The following is an 18,942-nucleotide window of genomic DNA, read 5'->3' on the forward strand; positions in this document are numbered from 1 at the left end:
TAGAGTCATCTCCTCCCATTGTCTGCAAGCATCTTTTGTGTCTTTAAGGATGCCCTGCATCCTGCTGTCAAAACTGACTTGACCACCCACATTCTCATGGCACAGCAAACTGGAAAGGAATAGCACAAGGTCCCAGAGCAGAGTCCAATGTGCCCTGCAACCGTGCACTAGACAGCTGCCATTCAGGAGCCAGCAATGAGGAGGTAGGAAAGTCTGTGTCTAAGCACCGGACAGAGGAGATGTTTGAAACACATTTTAAGAATTAGTAACAAAGGGTTGGAGAGAATAACAATCGAGGCAGAGGAACAAAGCTGTCAATGGCACCTTCTAGAAGTTTGCCAGTTGGCATTCTTTGTCCCATGTCTTAGCACAATACTTCTGTAGAGTTTAGCCACCTGCTGGCTGTGGAAGTTCGTCTGTTATGACCTTGCTGAAGACACAAAGGCAGGAAGGAAGAGCTTATGGTCGAGGCTAGCCTCTGAGAAATATCTTCACTTCTAGCCTTGCGTCCTTTGCTTGAGCCTTCAAAAGGCCACAACCTAGGTTTCGGCCATAATTGTCACATGATAGCTCAGCTGTAGAAATGCACACTATACTTGTATGGTTGCTACAGCCTCCCTTCTGCTTGGAGGGCAGAGCCTCCGCTTTTCACTGTCAGCTTAAGGTCCCCTCAGCTGCCAGACATTTTTCTCCCAGATCCTTGGATGGACTGCTTCATCCAACTGCAAGGAAACTTTCTAGGGCAAATTGGCTAGCGAGGTAGGGTACCATTGGCTTGAAGCGAGGCCACCTATCAAGTATTCAGAACTGTGCTGCCCCGTCTAGTCACTAAGATGATACACAATGCAGGTGCTGTACCCTGCTTTCAAGGAGGCGGCTGGGGCTCCGTAGGAGACACAAGGTGGGAGTGGGGGGGGTGTGGGTGTGGGGTGCAGTTTTTGAGGGAGACTACTTATGTCTGATGATCTCTCTTTTCAATGAAGCAGAAAATGACGGTGTCTCTTGAGAGGGTGAAGGGGAAGCAGAGCCAAGCTGGAGTACCAGCTGTAAGCCATGGGGAAGTAAGGATTTCACCAACATGAGAGCTTCTTGGGGGACCTCATCCCTCCACCCCTACCCCCTGTGCTTCTCATTCACCACCATTCCCGTCGCTTTATTTTGTCATAACCTTCTCTGTCATTGGGTTCCCACACTAGGCAGGAACATCCCAAGGCCCCTGTCCCATAGACCTGGCATGTGGGAATCCAAACAACTGGATTCCAAACCTAGAGTCGTAATCAAAATCAAAATGGCTGCCTGCACAGACAGCACAATCCCTTCTCAGTCTGGCCCCATTCCCACGAGATGGCAAGCCATGGCAGAAGCTAGGAATTTTGTGAATACATCTGAGCCAATCACTATACTTTGGTCACAGAAGCAGCTGTGTGGCTCCCCATGCCCAAATGACTTTGCACATGTGCTTGAGCACCCAGGTTAACCCAGGACGTTTGGGTCCTGCAGCCAGTTCCCTCTCTGAAAGCCAGCCTCCCCAAGGCTGGACCTCCATTGAACCACTCACTTTCATAGCATAGCATCCAAGGGCACTCTAACCACGTAGGACAGGGCCAGAGAGCCAGTTGAATGACATTTTATTCTTTCAAACTGCTTTTGGACGATCCCTGGAGGTTGATCTTACTGTTCTGGCATTGGCTGAGGTAGGCCTCCCGCTCCTGGAAGTACTTTGCTCGCATAATTGCGGCCTTCTGTTCATAGGGTCTTTTGTCCACATCTGTAATCATGGACCACATCTTCCCGGCAGCCTTGGCCACCTGTACCACTGTCCAGTTGGGGTTCTCTTGCTTCAGCTTGGCGAAGTGGTCCAGGGAGAAGAGCAGGAAGGAGGATGGAGGCTTCCGAGGTGCCAATGGGTCCCTCTTTCTTCTCTTTCTTCTCTTGCCCACGTAATTCATCATTTCTTCCTGGTACCGGGCTTTGTCGAGTTTGGCTATGGCTTCAAACTTTGCCTTTTCATTTTTCGAGATGGACCTCCATTTTTCTGAACACCTTCTAGAGAATTCGTTAAAGGTAAGGTAGGTGTTTGGCTGTTGCTCCTTGAATTTGTTTCTGAAATTTATCATAAAATGGATGTAAGAAGAGACATTCACCTTGGGTCTTAGCTGGACTTTTTTCCCCATGTTTATAAAATCATGATTTCCTTTGCTGGATCCTGCTGATTTGGATAGCAGAGATTTCTGTCTCTATAACCCCTGGAGCAATCTAGAAGGTGCCCTACTTATGGTGGGATTTTCTCTGTATGTGAGCCTCAGCCAGCGCCCGGCCTTTTCAATGCTGGTGGACTTTGTTGGGTCAAAGAAGGGAAATTGTGATGTCATCCCCAAGCTGACCAATGCCAGCCAAGCTCAGCCACTTGCAGATAGGCCCTCTTAGTGGTTGGTTTCTCCAGGGACTTTTTTTTTTCTTCCTCTAATGAAAGATGAAGGTTTATTTGAACCTTATTAGAACTGCTACTGGCCCTGGGAATCTTTCCCTTTGGCTTCCTGGAGGCTGCGGGCTTTGCTCAGCCTCGGGGGTCTTTATATCCCCGTCTCCTGGTGGGTCATAACAAGGGCTGCCTTACTCCGTGTGATTGTCAGGATGCCGCCTCCTCATCCTCCACGCAGGCTGGAAATAATGAAGGCGAGGAGGGGGGATGTCTCGGGAGCTGTCATGATAACATGTGAAGGCTTTCTGTTTGCCTTGAGCAGGGGTAGTACCTGCTGCACGAAGGGTTTAGTAGTAACTCTAAAAATAATCAGCTATGACAGCTGGGACTTGGTTCCCGTCAGGACAAAGTTGTCTAATTTAAAACCCAAGCGCTTCCGCTCAGAGTCTGAATCCTTTCATTTCTCTGAAGAAACTGGAGGGGAAAGAGGGAAGAGAAGCTGAGAGTTTATTAATTACATTGAAAATATGATTTCTTAGCTCTTCCGGCAGCCCCTCCCCATCCTGGAAAGGTTCCTCATTTCTCAGGGTTAGTTTACAAAGTACTAAAACAGTTAAGCAAATTGGCTTCTTTGGGGTAAAAATTGATACCCCACTAGAGGAGAGTGCAGTGAAGCCCAACAGACCTGTCTGTAAGTGGCTCTACTGAAAATCCAGTGGGGGACAGTAGTGCCACATGCATAGGGCAAGAAACCCTACCCTCGCCTTTGTGAATAGTCTTGCTTATTTAAAAAAATTATTTTATTATGCATGTGAGTACACTGTCTTCAGACGCACCAGAAGAGGGCATCGGATACCATTACAGATGGTTGTGAGCCACCATGTGGTTGCTGGGAATTGACCTCAGGACCTCTGGAAGAGAAGTCAGTGCTCTTAATCTCTGAGCCATCTCTTTGGCCGAATAGTCTGTTAAATACTCCTCAAATTATTCTGCTGGGACCTGGACCAAAGTACTGTGTCAGTAATCTTTCACCATATAGGTAGGCATCAACCCCAAGCAGAAGGGTATTGAAATTCTAGAGATCCAGACCCTCATAGTCTCTAAAGACCCAGAAGCACATTCAGGAGCGGTGCCTGCCAAGGGTAAGGACCCAGCTTCTTCCATCTAATGTCCTGAATTACAAGATGTCCTCTAGGTAGGGGCATTGGTCTAGTAGCCAGACAGTAAAGACCTCAGGCTTAATGGATGGCGGGATTTCCTGTTGCAAATACTCAGCTCTGCCCTTCTGGTTCAAAAGTAACCACAGACAATCCATAAATAAATGTCTTTGCCAATAAGGCTTTATTTAAACAGTTTATAGGCTGGGCATTTTAAATCTACTGGCTCTCAGTCTGGCTATGAGTTCAGTTTTTGTTTAGATCTCTTGATTGCAGTCTACAATAAAAAGTACATTTTGTGTCAGTTCATTAACATATGTGACCATATATAATGTGTATCAGCCTCAGTTTCTGAGTATATTCAATCCATATAATCCTCTATGAAACCCCACTGGGGTTGCTGTTTTCCTTGCCATTATAAGAAAGAGGTCATAGTTTCAAGTACTAAACTGTATTATGTGTGTGACATATTTTCTGTTGTGTTTGATTTTGATGATTGGAAGAAAACCCACTGGCTGATCTCAAGACTCACTAATGCTCCTGGCTGAGATGAAGAACTCCATCTAGGCAAGTGTGAGAGATGCTTTCCTTGGTAACAATGCAGGAGGGAAGAGTATGGCTTCCAGGGCTAGACAGACGGGAGCTCCAGAGCTGCCTTTGCCTGTCAGAGGGTGATCTCCAGTCAAGTCTTGCTCTCAAAGTCACGCCTTTAAAAATCAGTGAAGGAACTGAGGCAACAGCTCCATTGGCAAAGTGTTTGCCACGCAAGCGTGAGGACCCCAGCTTGGCTCCAGAATCCACATTGAAAAGTGAAACAAAGGGCTGGGGAGATGGCTCAGCGGTTAAGAGCACTGACTTGTTCTTCCAGAGGTCCTGAGTTCAATTCCCAGCAACCACATGGTGGCTCACAACCATCTGTAATAGGAATTCAATGCCCTCTTCTGGTGTGTCTGAAGACAGCGACAGTGCACTCATATGCATGAAATAAACAAACAAATAAATAAATAAGATCTTTTTTTTTAAAGTGAAACAAGTGAAATGAAAAATGGTACCAGGGAGGCAGAGGCAAGGAGGCTCCCTGGTAACTATTGGCCACCTGATCTACCCGAATCAATGACCTCAAGGCCAATGAAAGCGACCCTGTATCTAAAAGGTAAGGCAGATGGTCGTACACACACACACACACACACACACACACACACACACACACACACACACACACACAGAAGATAAAAGGCATTTGATGAGCCAGCCAGCATTTACAGGCTGGAATGACAGGACAAATAATTGACACATACTCTATATTGTATCATAGGCTGGATACAGAGTCAGGAAGAGGACAACTGATGGCCTTTACAGGAGAGGAAGTTAGCAGGCATCACTCAACCAAGCTGTCCCGGAGGTCAGCACCAGTGATAGGTCACACTGACAGCACCACAGGCCCCTTCTATGATGCCGTAATAAAAGCAATGCCCATCAGTGTGGCCTCCCTCCATGCTCACATCCTGCATCCAGTCTCAAGAAAACATTAGGCCCAGTCATGGACTGAGTACAGACTTATGATTGATGCTCTTTGATCCTCAAGTCTTAGGAAGACAGGGAAACTAATACACCCTGGATAAGACTGATGTGGTCACTGAATGGGAGGATGGATGCTGGGTTAGACGTTGGAACCAGAAGAGGGGGCCTGAGGAGACCGCTGGGAACATCTGGAGTAAGCCTTCCACTCAGCAGACAGTTCCGTAGCGATGCAGCTTTCTTAAGCTTTAATCATGTTCTTTAAGTACAACACCAACCTTCGAGAACTTGGGGGGGGGCATCTAGCACCATGGTCTGTTGGATAGATAGACAGGAAGTGGAAATGATCTGGTACAAGAATGGAAGCATGACACTAAGGGTCAGACAAACCTGGTCACCTCTGGAAAAACATAGACCTAGACCAGACAGTGCTTGGGGTTGTGGCGGGGTCATGGGGCGGGGATCCTTCATAGGCCTTAACAAAGCCATTCAAGCCACAGGGTTAGAAAATGGCCTTATTTCATTCAGTCCCCTACCCTCCTTCCAACCGTGATGACCGTCCCTGGCACCCCTCCCTTTCAACACATTCTTTTGGAGAACCGTTCTACTAGAAACCATTTCCTTGTCCTAAGGGATGTGCCCATGGCCTGGACAAGTCATCTGAGACCCTCTGAGGGTATTTTCTGTTTGCCACGAGAAAAAAGAGATCTCTGTTCTTTCTGGTGAGGAGGGTGAAAGGCTGAGTTGGGGAGCAGCTGAGTGTCCGTGGTTCAGCCTCCAGCTGCTGCCATTTGCAGTTGGCCAGCACACAGCCTGCAGAGTGAGGCTGATGGCATCTGAGCTTGGCTCTGGACATCCCTGAGTCATCTGCAGCCCTGCTCTTTTGTGGTTTAATTACAACAGCTACTGGTTGCTTCTCCATTCCAGAATGATCTGGATTTCTTTGACCTGAAGTTACCAGTACAGAGCATACACAGGTGTGAAGGGATGGGATACATGGCACAGACACAGGTTTGAAGGGATTGTATACATGACACAGACACAGGTGTGAATGGATAAGATACATGACACAGACACAGGTCTGAAGGGATGGGATACATAGCACAGACAGGTATGAAGGGATGGAATACATGGCACAGACATAGGTGTGAAGGGATGGATTACATGACACAAACACAGGTATGAATTGATAAGATACATGACACAGGTGTGAATTGATAAGATACATGACACAGACACAGGTCTGATGGGATTGTACACATGGCAGACACAGGTGTGAATGGATAAGATACATGACATAGACACAGATCTGAAGGGATGGGATACATGGCACAGACACAGGTGTGAAGGGATGGGATACATGGCACAGGCACAGGTGTGAATGGATACATGACACAGACGGGTGTGAAGGGATGGGATACATGACAGACACAGGTGTGATAGGACGGGATACATGACACAGACACAGGTGTGAAGGGATGGGATGCATGGCACAGACACAGGTCTGAAGGGATGGGATACATGACACAGACACAGGTGTGAAGGGATGAGATACATGGCACAGACACAGGTGTGAATGGATACATGGCATAGACAGGTATGAAGGGATAGGATACATGGCACAGACACAGGTGTGAAGGGATGGGATATGTGGCACAGACACAGGTATGAAGGGATAGGATACATGGCACAGACAGGTGTGAATGGATACATGGCATAGACAGGTATGAAGGGATAGGATACATGGCACAGCACAGGTGTGAATGGATACATGACACAGACAGGTGTGAAGGGATGGGATACATGACACAGACACAGGTGTGAAGGGATGGGATACATGGCACAGACACAGGTGTGAATGGATACATGGCATAGACAGGTATGAAGGGATAGGATACATGGCACAGCACAGGTGTGAAGGGATGGGATATGTGGCACAGACACAGGTATGAAGGGATAGGATACATGGCACAGACACAGGTGTGAATGGATACATGGCATAGACAGGTATGAAGGGATAGGATACATGGCACAGCACAGGTGTGAATGGATACATGACACAGACAGGTGTGAAGGGATGGGATACATGGCACAGACACAGGTGTGAATGGATACATGGCACAGACACAGGAGTGAATGGATACATGACACAGACAGGTGTGAAGGGATGGGATATGTGGCACAGACACAGGTGTGGTGAGACAGGCTAAGAGCAAACAGGAACCCCCCTCTCCCTCTCAGTTCTCCCCCTCTTTTCCATTTGTTGCAGCCTTACCATGCTGATAGCCCAAGTCTAGTTCGTTAGAGATAATGTATGCCTCACACACCATGGCCCTCATAGCATCTACGTCTGTGCCTGGAGCCTGCTAATGCACCAGATGTGGCACTGAAGGTGCCTGTGTGAACCATCTCACGTCTCAGACCTAGTGGTGGAACTTACTTACCCTGAGTGAGCAATTTAAAAGATGTGCATCCAAGTCACCAGACAGACTTCTCAAGGGCCCCCTGTTTGGAGTTTCTACTTCACATTGCTTCTTCTCTGATGGTCCCTTATCTCTGAAGTCTCCTTGGCTGGACAGAGGTGTGGTCTCTGCCAGAGGGGGTCATTGCTGTACCTTGAGGCTTTTTGACAGCCGGCTCTGCCTAGCTATCATCATGAAGTAGTGTCCCTATCCCTTGTCATGGCCTGCAACTGTGGATGCAGAGTATAAAGCCACTGCCCAAGGTCACAGGGTCAGCACATAGGTGAGAACAGAACTCAGGAACCCTTGCTGACCTTCACGATCACAAAGGGTCTAAACCCTCAACTATGCAGCTGCCCCGGAAGCACTGTCACGGCTATCCAACCACATTCGGAGGGTGAGGGAAGACACCCAGGATGGTGGTGGAGTGGGAGAGGCCCTTGAAAGGCATCTAAAACATTTCCTCTGTGGAAGTATTCCAAGAGAAGTGTGCCTGAAGCCACCATGAGGCGGGAAAGGTGGTCTTCTCTTTCTCCCAGTCTTTTCCCAATTTCTCCATCTTCCAGTGCAGGAGGAAGACAGGCAAGGCTGAGATGGAGGAGTGGCTGCAGGGGAAGCAGGCAACGATGTCTTTACCTTTTCACCCCAGCTCTATTTAGTGCATAGAAGAGATGCTAGCCCTCTCATTGACCTTAGAAGTCTATTTGGAGGGGGGGTGATGAATCAATTTATTGCGCCCCATGTACTCCAGAGGTAACATTCTCTGTACATCGCTCAGGTACCCTTCATGTTCTCCTGTGAGGCCTCTATTCCCTTAGTGGTTTCCAAGTGCAGTGCACAGAGCACAGCTGTGCTGAGGAATCCCATGACCTTGGTGAGGAATTTAAGTTGTTTGGTCGAGACAAAGAGTGGGTGCTCACTTAGACGAAGAGGAGGGATCCCCCACACCCTAGTTCTGTGGGGGAACGGATGGGGTTGGAAAGTCATCCCAGTATCTCTTCTACTCCTACTGTGACCCACCCACGTACAAGATGTCCTAGGCTACGTCCATCAGTCTCTTCTAGTCCTGTGATGTTACATGTCCACCTAGTTAAGAGCAGAGCCTGGATGTAAATCCAGCGTTGACTGGTTCCCAGGCTCTGGCCTCACCTTGAACCTTCTTCTGTTCTGTCTGTGTAGGATCAGCCTGTGGTATCAGCGCTGAAGATAGCTGGTAGGGAGAAACGCTGATGCCCTGTAGGGCTGGCAAGGTCACTAAGTTCTTAAAACCTGTTCCCTTTAAAAAAAAAACTGGGGGTTGGGGATTTAGCTCAGTGGTAGAGCGCTTGCCTAGGAAGCGCAAGGCCTTGGGTTCGGTCCCCAGCTCCGAAAAATAGAACCAAAAAAAAAAAAACTGCTCCCTAGCCCTAGGTCATGCCAACAGGAGACTCCTCAAAGTTACAGAGCATCAGGGCCACCTCCCTGAATCTCAGGTCTAACCTGTTGTGATAGAGGCCCAGATGGGAATGGAACCCTGAAGGAACAGGGTTCCTGAGAGCCCTGAAACTAATAAGAATAAATCTGCTTTGAGATGCTGCCCCAAGCAGCCTGGAACAGGACTAGAAGAGACCTGATAGTTGTAGTGTAGGACATCTTGTATGTGTATGGGGCACAGTAGGAGTAAAAGAAGATATGCCGGGCCCCTTTCCCTACCCTATCTGTTCCCGAGAGAACTAGGCTGGAGGGATTCTTCCTCTTTATCTAAGTGAGCACCCATTCCTCTCCACCAAGCAACCGCAAACCAGGGCCCCGGAACCTGTCTTCCTGATGGAAGCCCATCTCCTGATGAGCCTAGCTTAGGTCACGTGAGCACTCTGATCCAGTCGGCTGTTAGGAATTGCCATGTAATACATTTATATGGTCATCCTTTTGGGGAGCTCCAGGTTGAGGGACACAGACTGGCCTTTGACGGATTTTAGTGTTTAGGGAAGAGTTGAACCCTGTGACTTAGATTGGAGATAGAAGGGGACAGGGGTGGACACCATTCCTAAGAAATTTCTGAGGACCCATGCCCAAGGCCCTGGTGCAGCACCCCCGGTGAGTTCTCTGTTAAATCGCTTCACTCTTTCAGGACACGTCCTGTATGTCAAGCAAGAAGCCTCCAGCCCTTCAGCCGTGAGCCTGGGATGCAAGGCCACAACGATCTCCAGCCCCCATAAAAACCTTAGTGTGCTGCCACCCAAGAGGCAAGGCCCAGATGTCAATAGCAAAGCTCTTCCCCAGCCACAGACCCAGCCTGGGGCCTCATTCCTCCAAGCTCCAGGTTGAGACACATCCTCCAGGGAGCCACGAATCTAAAGGAAAAACATTTGCCTGGTGTGACTGGGGGGGGGGGGGGCTCCCTGGAGCTAACAATCAGCCAAACTGCAAAGTTCTGCTCATTTGTGGAGTTTATGGCGCCGCTTGTGGGAAAACAGAAACGTTTGCCCACAGTGACAAAGACTCCGTTGCTGGTGTCCTGGGGGTGCCTGCGTCTGGGGAGTCCCCTGGGATGGTATTCCAGCAGCTGCCGAGTAAATGGGAGGAACAGCCAAGGCAAGAGCAAATGTGGTGACCCGTGTCTTCCTGGCACAAGGGGGCAACGCTCCCACAATCGGGATGCGTGCAGCCATGGTACCCTACATCCCTCCACGCTGTCCAGCAGGTCACCTGCTCCCCAAGCTACAACATGCCCTCTGCGTTCATCAGCAGAGACCTCATCATACGTGCACACGGTTCATAGTCCCTTGTGCCTCTGTGCAGTATTCAGTGAGTCTGCCCCTTGTGGTAAATACTTTGTCAAGTATTGAGGAACGGTGGACAGGCAAGAAAATGGTAGTGGCTTTCGTCAGTCTGGAGAGAAACAGGCCCCGGGAGAAAATGAAGCAAGCCAAACCAAGTGTTCAGGAGTGGGTTTCCTGATGCTGACGCTCACCCCCCCAACCCCCCCAAGGAGGAGAGAAAGTATCTGGGACAGGGATTTATAGAGGAAGCTGGTCAGGGAGAGTTGCACGGAGATGAATTTTTCATTACAGCAAGGGACGACTGTCTTAGGGTTTCTATTTCTGTGATCAAAACCACAGCTAAAACAAGTTGGGAAAAGGAGTTTATTTCATCTTACAGCTTGCAGCCCGCCGTCCAGGGAAGTTGGGGAAAGAGCTCAAAGTAGGCACCTAGAGACAAGAGCTGATGCAGAGGCCATGGGGGAGTGCTGCCTGCTGACTTGTTCCTCTCGGCTTGCTCAGCCTGCTTTCTTAGAGCACTTAGAATCAATGGGTGGCACCTCCCGCGTCAATCATCAGTCAAGAAAATGCATCACAGGCTTGCCCACCGGCCAAGCTGGCACAAGTTGCTGCTTGCAGAACGACTCTAGCTTGTGTATAAAAGTAACCAGCCCAGGAGTTCATGCAAAGTGAGCATCAGGCCAGAAGACCCCCATAAGGACTTCTGGAATGGAATCTTAGATCAGTTACTCAGGCTCCCCCTTCCGACTGCAGAGGGAATGTATTTAGGGAGGCACAGTACCCACGGAAGTAAGCAATTGCTTTGGTTCATCTTCTGTCGGTTCGTATACACACGGTGCAAGCACCCTGGGGGCTGCAGAGTTCAGTTGGTAAAGTGCTTACTGCTCAAACATGGGACCCTGAGTTCAACCCCTCAGAAACTGAGTGGAGAAAGTCAGGCATGATGACAGCTACATGTAACCCATGAGCTGGAGAGACAGAGGCTAGAGGATTCCTGGGGCTCACTGGCTAGTTCCAGACCAATGAGAGAAACTTTTTCAAAATGCAAGGTGGGTACCTCCCACAGGTTAACCTCTACACACACACACACACACACACACACACACACACACACACGCACGCACGCGCACACACACTCATATGCACACACACACACACATGCGCACACATACACACATGCACACATGCACACAAAGACACACATGCACACACATACACACATGCACATACACATCCATGTGAGCACCCTCCAACCTTCCCCCCCAACACAAGTGTTCTGGTGCTCCCACAACCATAACAGAGTTTCTTGCCTGCTGCCTGTGGCCGCCTGCCAGCCGTCTCCCACCCTACCCTCCCGCCCCTGTGCTCCGGCTTCCTCCAGCTGAGCCTTGTACTTTCTGAGAATCGGCTGGGTCTGTTGCCAGCTCTCCCAGTGCGAGTCATATTTGTTATTGTAATTATGTGATTTAAATTAAACATCACATAAACGGATGAGATACGAGTGCGGAAGGAAATACAGCCGCCACGATGGGAGCCCGATCGAATTCTCTTGAACAATGCTGCGAAGGGGGAGTCTCTTAAGAAGAATTCGAAGGGCACAGTCACCACCCCCCAGAGTTCTCTTCCTCGGATCAGGGGCACCATCTTGGTACACAGTACCAGTTAGTAAATATTTGTTGCCTGGGTGGCTGGTGCGATTTAAATGAGATAGAGGCTGTGTTTGGGGAAAAGCCTTACTTGCATGCAAAGCTAACTGGCATGGATGTTTATATGTTGTTCATGTGGCAATGAAATGTCTAAGGCACATTTGTCCTTTTGTGAGTCCCTCCTTAGAAATTCAGGTTTGTCCCCACCCTGACTCAAGTCTTAAAAAGACTGGCTTTTTTCCGAAAATGGGGTGTCGAGAAGGGTGTGGGGGGTACACGAGTGGCTGCCCTGCACACACTGCCAAGGCAGCATAAGAGCTGGTCTTCTGGTTTCCTTGGAGAAAAGCTCTGTTGCCCTGATTATGAACTCTATAATAGAGTATATAGCTTTTGTACCTTTTTTTTTTACAGGAAGGTGACTTTCTGTAACCATGTGATGTATATTAAACTTTTTATAAAAGTTAACATTTTGCATAATAAACAATTTTTGAACAAAAAAAAAAAAGAAATTCAGGTTTAATTTAGTGACATCATCAGTGAGGCACGTGTGCCCGGGATGAGCAAAGGACCAGCCAGTAAACAACAATACCTTGAACTTCCTTGCCCCGCCCACCTCCCAATAGATACGTACCCTGTAATCATTTTAGGGCGTTGAACCCGGGGATTCTCATATGCTAGGCCTCTCTACCCACCCCTAATGCAAGGTGTTTTCTGTGGTATGACAGAGCGCTGTAAACACAGCTGCAGTGGACAGTATGCAAATGAATGGATGGGCGTGGTTCTGACTCTGTGGAGGGGGAAACTGTATCCACTGACTGGAGCCTTGCTTGGCAGCCACATTCGGTTACTAATCTGTCCGATGTGTGGCTGGAGATCTACAGAGAGACTCCCATCCTGCCCCATGTGGAGCTTTGCTTTACTAGCTGGGAAGATCAAGTCCAAAGATGATCGATTACAAGTCAGTTGGCCTAGGATGGTGGCACGTGACCCTGCTACAGAGGGGACACACTGAGCAGGCAACAGTTGGCCAGGCTTATAGGACCAGTGACCTTGTGCCAGGTCATCAGATGTGGCGTCAGAGAAAACATTCTGGGTAGAGGGACCTCAGAGGCAGGGGACTCAGTGGGTGTCGCCAGGGAGGGAAAACTGTATGAGAACTTGTGCTCAGTTCCAGAGCTGGTGGGTCTGTCCTTGCACTAACACTTTTCTGGAAGGATCAACTTACTTGTGCCACAGTGTCCCTTCCATCCCCCTGACAGGCGGAGGGGAAGGAGGGGGATGGGGTTATACCTCCCCTACCCCCATCTGGCCCTCTCGCAGGCCTGCCACAGAGATGAGGGATGGCTTACACTGGAGTCTGAAGTGCAGAAAGGCCTGGAGCCCCAACCCCACTGGGCTACACTAGCTCAGAACCACGGCCCATGTGAGGGGCCATGGGTGCCTTTGTTAGGTAACAGCAACTGTGAGGGAGGGAGAGGCACTGCACAGAGGCAGGGACTGCCCAATCAGTTCCTCAAAAAAGTGCCCCTGCCCCCTGCATGCCTGGTGCCTCCACAGGACTGGCAGTTCGCAGGGAGGCTGGCACTTAAACCAGTCTCCTCTGCCTCCGCTGACAGGCAGCAGTGCCCGGATACACATTGTTGCCATTTGGACGGGCTTCTCTCAGAGCCTGAACATCCGGACCCCCCCCCCCCCACGAGAAGCTTCCATGAAGAAATGCTTTTCACAGAGGGGAGGGAGGCTGAACTCACTCTGCCACTCCTCCCTCCATCCCCCAATCAACTCCAGGCATTAAAGGGAGTGTTTTTTCTTTTCTTTTTTTTTTTTTTAATTCTCCCCAAGCCAGATTCCATTAATGAAGCCCCATTTAACAGAAGTCAATTTACCAGAAAGGAAAACACCTCGCGTGCACTTGCTAAACTACGTTTCATGTAGTACTGCAGGAGCGATTTACTGGGCAAGCCTGTAATTCCCCAGGCCCCCCAGAGGGAAGTTAATGTGGACAGGAAGGTTTGAAGGGGGAGCCTCTCCCTTTGTGTTTCTCTCCTTTAATTATGATTCTAAGAAGGAACAAAATTAAAGAGGAAGGATCCTGGAGGGTAGGGAGGAAGGAAGACACAGGATGGAATTCAGCCTAGACTGTCCCACGGGGCACGTGTGTTTGTGACAGTGCATTGCTGGCTGAGTGCCCAAGCTCTGAATGACATGGTCTAGGTTATAATCTCACCTCCGCCATGAAGTGCTGTGTGATGGGGGGTGGGTTTCTTTACCTCTCTGTGTAGCCAGGTGGCCCAGTGGGAAACAGCAGAGAAGCATAAATCTGAAGGTGGGGACACTCAGAGAACAGGGTTATCTCCAATACATGAAGCTCTCCTGCTTGACTAGTAGCAGAGTGCTGTGTGCATGTATATGTGCGTGTGCGTGTGTGTGTGTGCGTGTGTTGGTGTGTGTGTGTGTGTGTGTACCTGTGTGTGGTATTTGTGTTATGTGTGTGTGTGTACCCAAGTGTATATAGGTGTGTACATCTGTGTGTGGTGTGTGTGAATGGGTGTGTGTACACCCATGTGTATGTAGGTGTATGTGTACCCAAGTGTATGTTTAGGTGTGCCCATGTGTGTGTGTGTGTGTGTGTGTGTGGTGTGTGTAGGTGTGTATACACCTGTGTGTGTGTAGGTCTATGTGTACCCATGTGTATGTGGTGTGTGTGCACTCATGTACACATGCTCAGGCTGAAAGCCAGTGGAGACAAATCAGGAGGAGGAAAGCTCCACTGAGCATATGACATGTGCCTGACAGCTTGAGGCTGTGAGAGTGAGCCAGGTGGAGGTCTAGAGGGAAGGTCAGCATGGCAGGCAGAGGGAACTGGTCAGGTGCAAAGGTCCTGGGGCAGAAGCAGGCCTGCGAGAGTTTTCACAGCAAGGAGCCCATTTGCTTAGAGCATAAAGAAACAAGAGATAGAGCGGGGAACAGGGAAGGCGAAACTTTGCTGAAGGCCGTAGAGATCAATAGGGTGGACTTTACTCAGAGGGCAGGAACCACTGAGGATGCATTTTGCTTTGTTTCCATTTTGATGAATTCTGCTAAGAGGTCATTTATATAAAATCATACTCCCAATTGTGAATACACAGCTCATTAGATGGCTGGCAAAAGTGGCCTTCCTGTGGGAGGGGGGATGGGATGGGGAACTGTGGGAGGGGGGACCGGGAGGGTGGGCAATGACTGGATTGTAAATACATACATATAATAATAATAATAATAATAATAATAATAATAATAATAATAATAATAATAATAATAATATAAAATGACCTTCCCACACAGTTAAGGAGCCTAGATCTGGGCCATTCCCTCCTCAGCCATGCAGGATCTACTGACAGCATCACTCAACACGGCTCTGGCTACCACAGGTCCATTTCCTCTCACTGGACATTCAACTCTCCCAGAGTTCCAGTGAATGAGATTTCAGTGCCTTCCATGTTCACGGTCCACAGCCACAGACCTTGCTCATGACCCTCACTCGCGGTTCATGCTTCCTCCCCATGATCGCGATGTACCCCCCGCCCCGGATCACACTCCCAGTCCACTCTGCTTCCTGTAAATCTTTACTCTTCCACCTCAACATAACTCCGCCCAGTAAGTTTGCCCACATCTTTGTACTTAACTAGCATGAAAAGGAATTTTCTGTTTGCTGGTTTTAACTTTGGATTTTTTGGTGACCAAGTTCTCTTGCTGTGTAGCACATACTAGCCTTGAACTCCCAGCAATCCTCCTGACTTGACCTCCTGAGGGTTGAGATTCGGGAGAGAGTCACTGTGTGTGGTTCTGTTGAAAGCTTTGAGCCGAAACTGGTGCCATCCGTCCATAGCCATTTGGTGAGGATCCTACCACAGAAGCCCCAAGTTCTGTGATAGGGCCAAGGACACCCTCAAATGCTCAACATAATATGCTTAGAAGGATGGGGTTGGGTAGGGAAGAGAGCTGAGCACGTGGGCACACACATACACATGTGTGCCCACACATTCACACACACAGAGAGAGAGAAAGACAGAGAGAGACAGAGAGACAGAGAGACAGAGACAGAGGGACAGAGACAGAGAGACAGAGACAGAGAGAGACAGAGAAAGACAGAGAGAGACAGAAACAGAGAGAGAGAGACAGAGAGAGACAGAAAGAGAGACAGAAAGAGAGACAGAGACAGAGACAGAAAGAGAGACAGAGACAGAACAGAGACAGAGAGAGAGACAGAGACAGAGAGAGACAGAAAGAGAGACAGAGACAGAGAGAGACAGAAAGAGAGAGACAGAGAGAGAGAGACAGAGAAGGGGTTGAGGGAGGAAAAGGCACAAGGCTTGCTGTCTGGGAGGAGACAGAACAGCGAGAAGGTGCCAGGTAACTGTAGGTTATGCTATGCATAGAAGCTGAGCATCAAATCCCGCCTCACCCCTGAGCTGAGAAGTTCCCTGCCCCAACTTCCAATTATAAGGGACTACTCCTTCCTTGCTTTTTAAAGAAGCAGCTGCGGGTCCTGAATTATTCAGGTGAAGTTTCCCTTCTTCCACTTCCCTATGTAAATAGCCTCCAAGCTCTGCCATTGAGCTCGAATTGAATTTGGCCTAGGGTGGGGGAGCCTGCGATACCAATTGAGGCTCCTTAGAAAACTTAAATGACTCACCCTGTAATAAACTATTTTAAATGGGATCTGGTGAAATACCGTAATTGGTTTCTATAATAGTTCTTGCCCAAGCACTGTGGGTTATATTCCTAGAGTTCTGTGTGCGTCAGCGTTTTCGTGATAGTAAGAATTGAGATCAGAGGGTATCAAGCTTCTTGGTTAGATCTTTTGTTTCGTTTATATTTATGGGAAGCCACTCTGTTGGTTCTCTAGGGTCTGCCCCTGCGCATCCCCCTCTCTGGTCTTCTCCCGTTCCCTGTCTGTAAGACTGTCCTGTGGGCAAGCATCCATCTTTGATCAAGTCTCTAATAGGCTAGATCAATGATGCAGGAGCATCCGGGAGTCTGGAGAGGGCCAAGGAGTGTGCGCTCTGGTTGTTCATTCCCTGTTCTTTCTGCCCGGGGTTTTCCCAAACCAGCTGAGGATTTGGGTAAAGAGCGGGTTTTGAAATGCAACCCTATGGTTAGGGGTATTTCCAATTTCCTCTACTCCAGAGGGGAGGGATGGTACTGAGCCCCCATGCCTTATTAGCCCATTCCATGGTTCCCCTCTTATTGTTTCCCCGCACTGCTCCACACCACCTTAACAAGGACTGTTTCTCAGAACTGCTCTTTGCTGGGACCCTGACACACATCTCTGTGCCAAGTGCCACTTTGGGTCCTGAGTCCCAAAGTGAGAATAAATAACACGTGCCACTCCCAAGAGTTTGCTGTTTTGGGGAACCCCGGGCTCTCTGCGGAGTGTCATCCGTGTGAGTCCCTGAAACCCTGAGGAGGGGATATGGACATATCTACTCCATAGATCAGATCACAGGATCCCAGAGGATTTAGGGAACTCTCTGTGGTCACAAAGCACAGCTTGCAGATCCCCCCAAGATCGAGCTGCTTCCCTACTCCTCCCCACTGCTCCCTACTGAGGGTCAGTCTTTGGGAGAACTGACAGCAGAACTGTAATTGAAATTGAGTGCTGTGTTGTTGGAGGGTAGGGAAGGAGATGCTGTGGGTGAGCTTGGAGGTGCCAGGCTCTGGGATAGCCTCAGGGCCCAAGCCGTTTCTCACTTAGTCCCACAGCCTTTGTGGCTGGGCTTCTCACTTAGGAAAGCCTGGTGCTGGGGACAAGGTCACAGGCTGGAAGCTTTGATTTGAGCCTAATCCAAGAGCTATGTGACTGTCAAGACTTTCCTGGGGCTGGGACATTTTAGGGACTTTAGTGGGGGGAGGGGGAGTGCAGGAGGAGGGGAGACAGATGAGCACAGTCCAGTCAGAAAAGAACAAAGACCCAGAGAATAGGAAAACAGGAAAAACAATACAACGTCGATGGGATTGACCATAGAGGACCCTCAACCTGACTCCTAGCCTCCTTTGGTTACTCTCAAGCCCTGAGCATCTGCTGGGATTTGGGGAATCCGAGGCCAGGGGAGTCATTTGCCTGGCAATCCCTCCAGCTGCACAGACCCCAGGCTGCTGGAGTGGATGGTGCTCTCCTCTTGCTTCAGAAGGTGGGTGGACTCCTTGATGTCCTGCTTAGCTCCTGACCTTTCTCTGTCCTGTCCCCCCAGGTTTACCGGAGCCAGCCTCCCAGCGCCTGTCATCAGCAGCAAGAACTGGCTGCGGCTACACTTCACATCAGATGGTAACCACCGGCAGCGTGGCTTCAGCGCCCAGTACCAAGGTAAGCACGGCCAGAATGGGGTTTCTGTTGAGAGAGCAGCAGTGGCCTTGAGGGCCTCAGCCTTTCACACTGGTACCTACATGGGACTTTGGGCATCATTGTCTTGGGTCCGTTACATCTGTGCATCCTGAGGTCTCCATGCCTGTATCTCTGCACATGCCCAGGCAGCCTTTAGGTACCAGAGGGGCAGTTCTCAGACACAAATAACCTGTCTGCCACTCTTCAGGACAGAGTCATCATTGTGATTAGTGCCAAGAGTCAGGCCCAGTGTGAGGAACTTGATAGGCACCTCCACTGTCTCCCCTTATCATGCTATGAGGTGGATGTTAGCCGCATACCCATCTTACGGCAAGGGAAGCCAGTTTCCCAGCCAGCAGCCCCGCTGCCCTTCTGAGCCAGAGCCCCACGGGTCCTCAGCATTTTTAGCTGATGTCCTACAGTCCGGAGGTTCTCCACACCTGCACTCTTCATCATTCTATCCAGAGCACGACTTCACTGCAAGCATAGGCAAGCTGCCTTAGGGAGTGTCCCTACTTACGTCCAACCTCCGATTGGGGTAAGAGCTCAGAGCAGGAACAGCAGGTAGAAACCCCAGGTAAGCACATTCATGCTCCAATAAGGAAGGCACTTTG

At 49.4% G+C, this 18,942-nt stretch overlaps 2 protein-coding genes across 4 annotated transcripts in view; one reads left to right on the forward strand and one right to left on the reverse strand.

The window, feature by feature from the left end:
- Csmd2 (CUB and Sushi multiple domains 2) overlaps positions 1 to 18,942 on the forward strand; it is a 569,250-nt gene that overhangs the window by 271,561 nt on the left and 278,747 nt on the right. For all 3 annotated transcript variants that reach the window (XM_087548710.1, XM_087548711.1, NM_001446899.1), the window contains 1 exon segment: positions 18,198 to 18,310. In XM_087548710.1, the coding sequence (XP_087404836.1) occupies positions 18,198 to 18,310 (113 nt within the window).
- Hmgb4 (high-mobility group box 4) lies at positions 1,614 to 2,296 on the reverse strand. Its single transcript, NM_001109463.1, has one exon. It carries the CDS (start codon positions 2,172 to 2,174, stop codon positions 1,629 to 1,631), a length of 546 nt encoding a protein of 181 aa, NP_001102933.1. The 5' UTR covers positions 2,175 to 2,296; the 3' UTR covers positions 1,614 to 1,628.

This window comes from Rattus norvegicus, chromosome 5 (assembly GCF_021556685.1).
Source record: "Rattus norvegicus strain SHRSP/BbbUtx chromosome 5, alternate assembly SHRSP_T2T, whole genome shotgun sequence".
NCBI lineage: Eukaryota > Metazoa > Chordata > Mammalia > Rodentia > Muridae > Rattus > Rattus norvegicus.

Bases quoted from the DNA above. Each gene is read 5' to 3' on its own strand.
- Hmgb4 (NM_001109463.1), bottom strand. From the start codon at position 2,174: ATGGGGAAAAAAGTCCAGCTAAGACCCAAGGTGAATGTCTCTTCTTAC.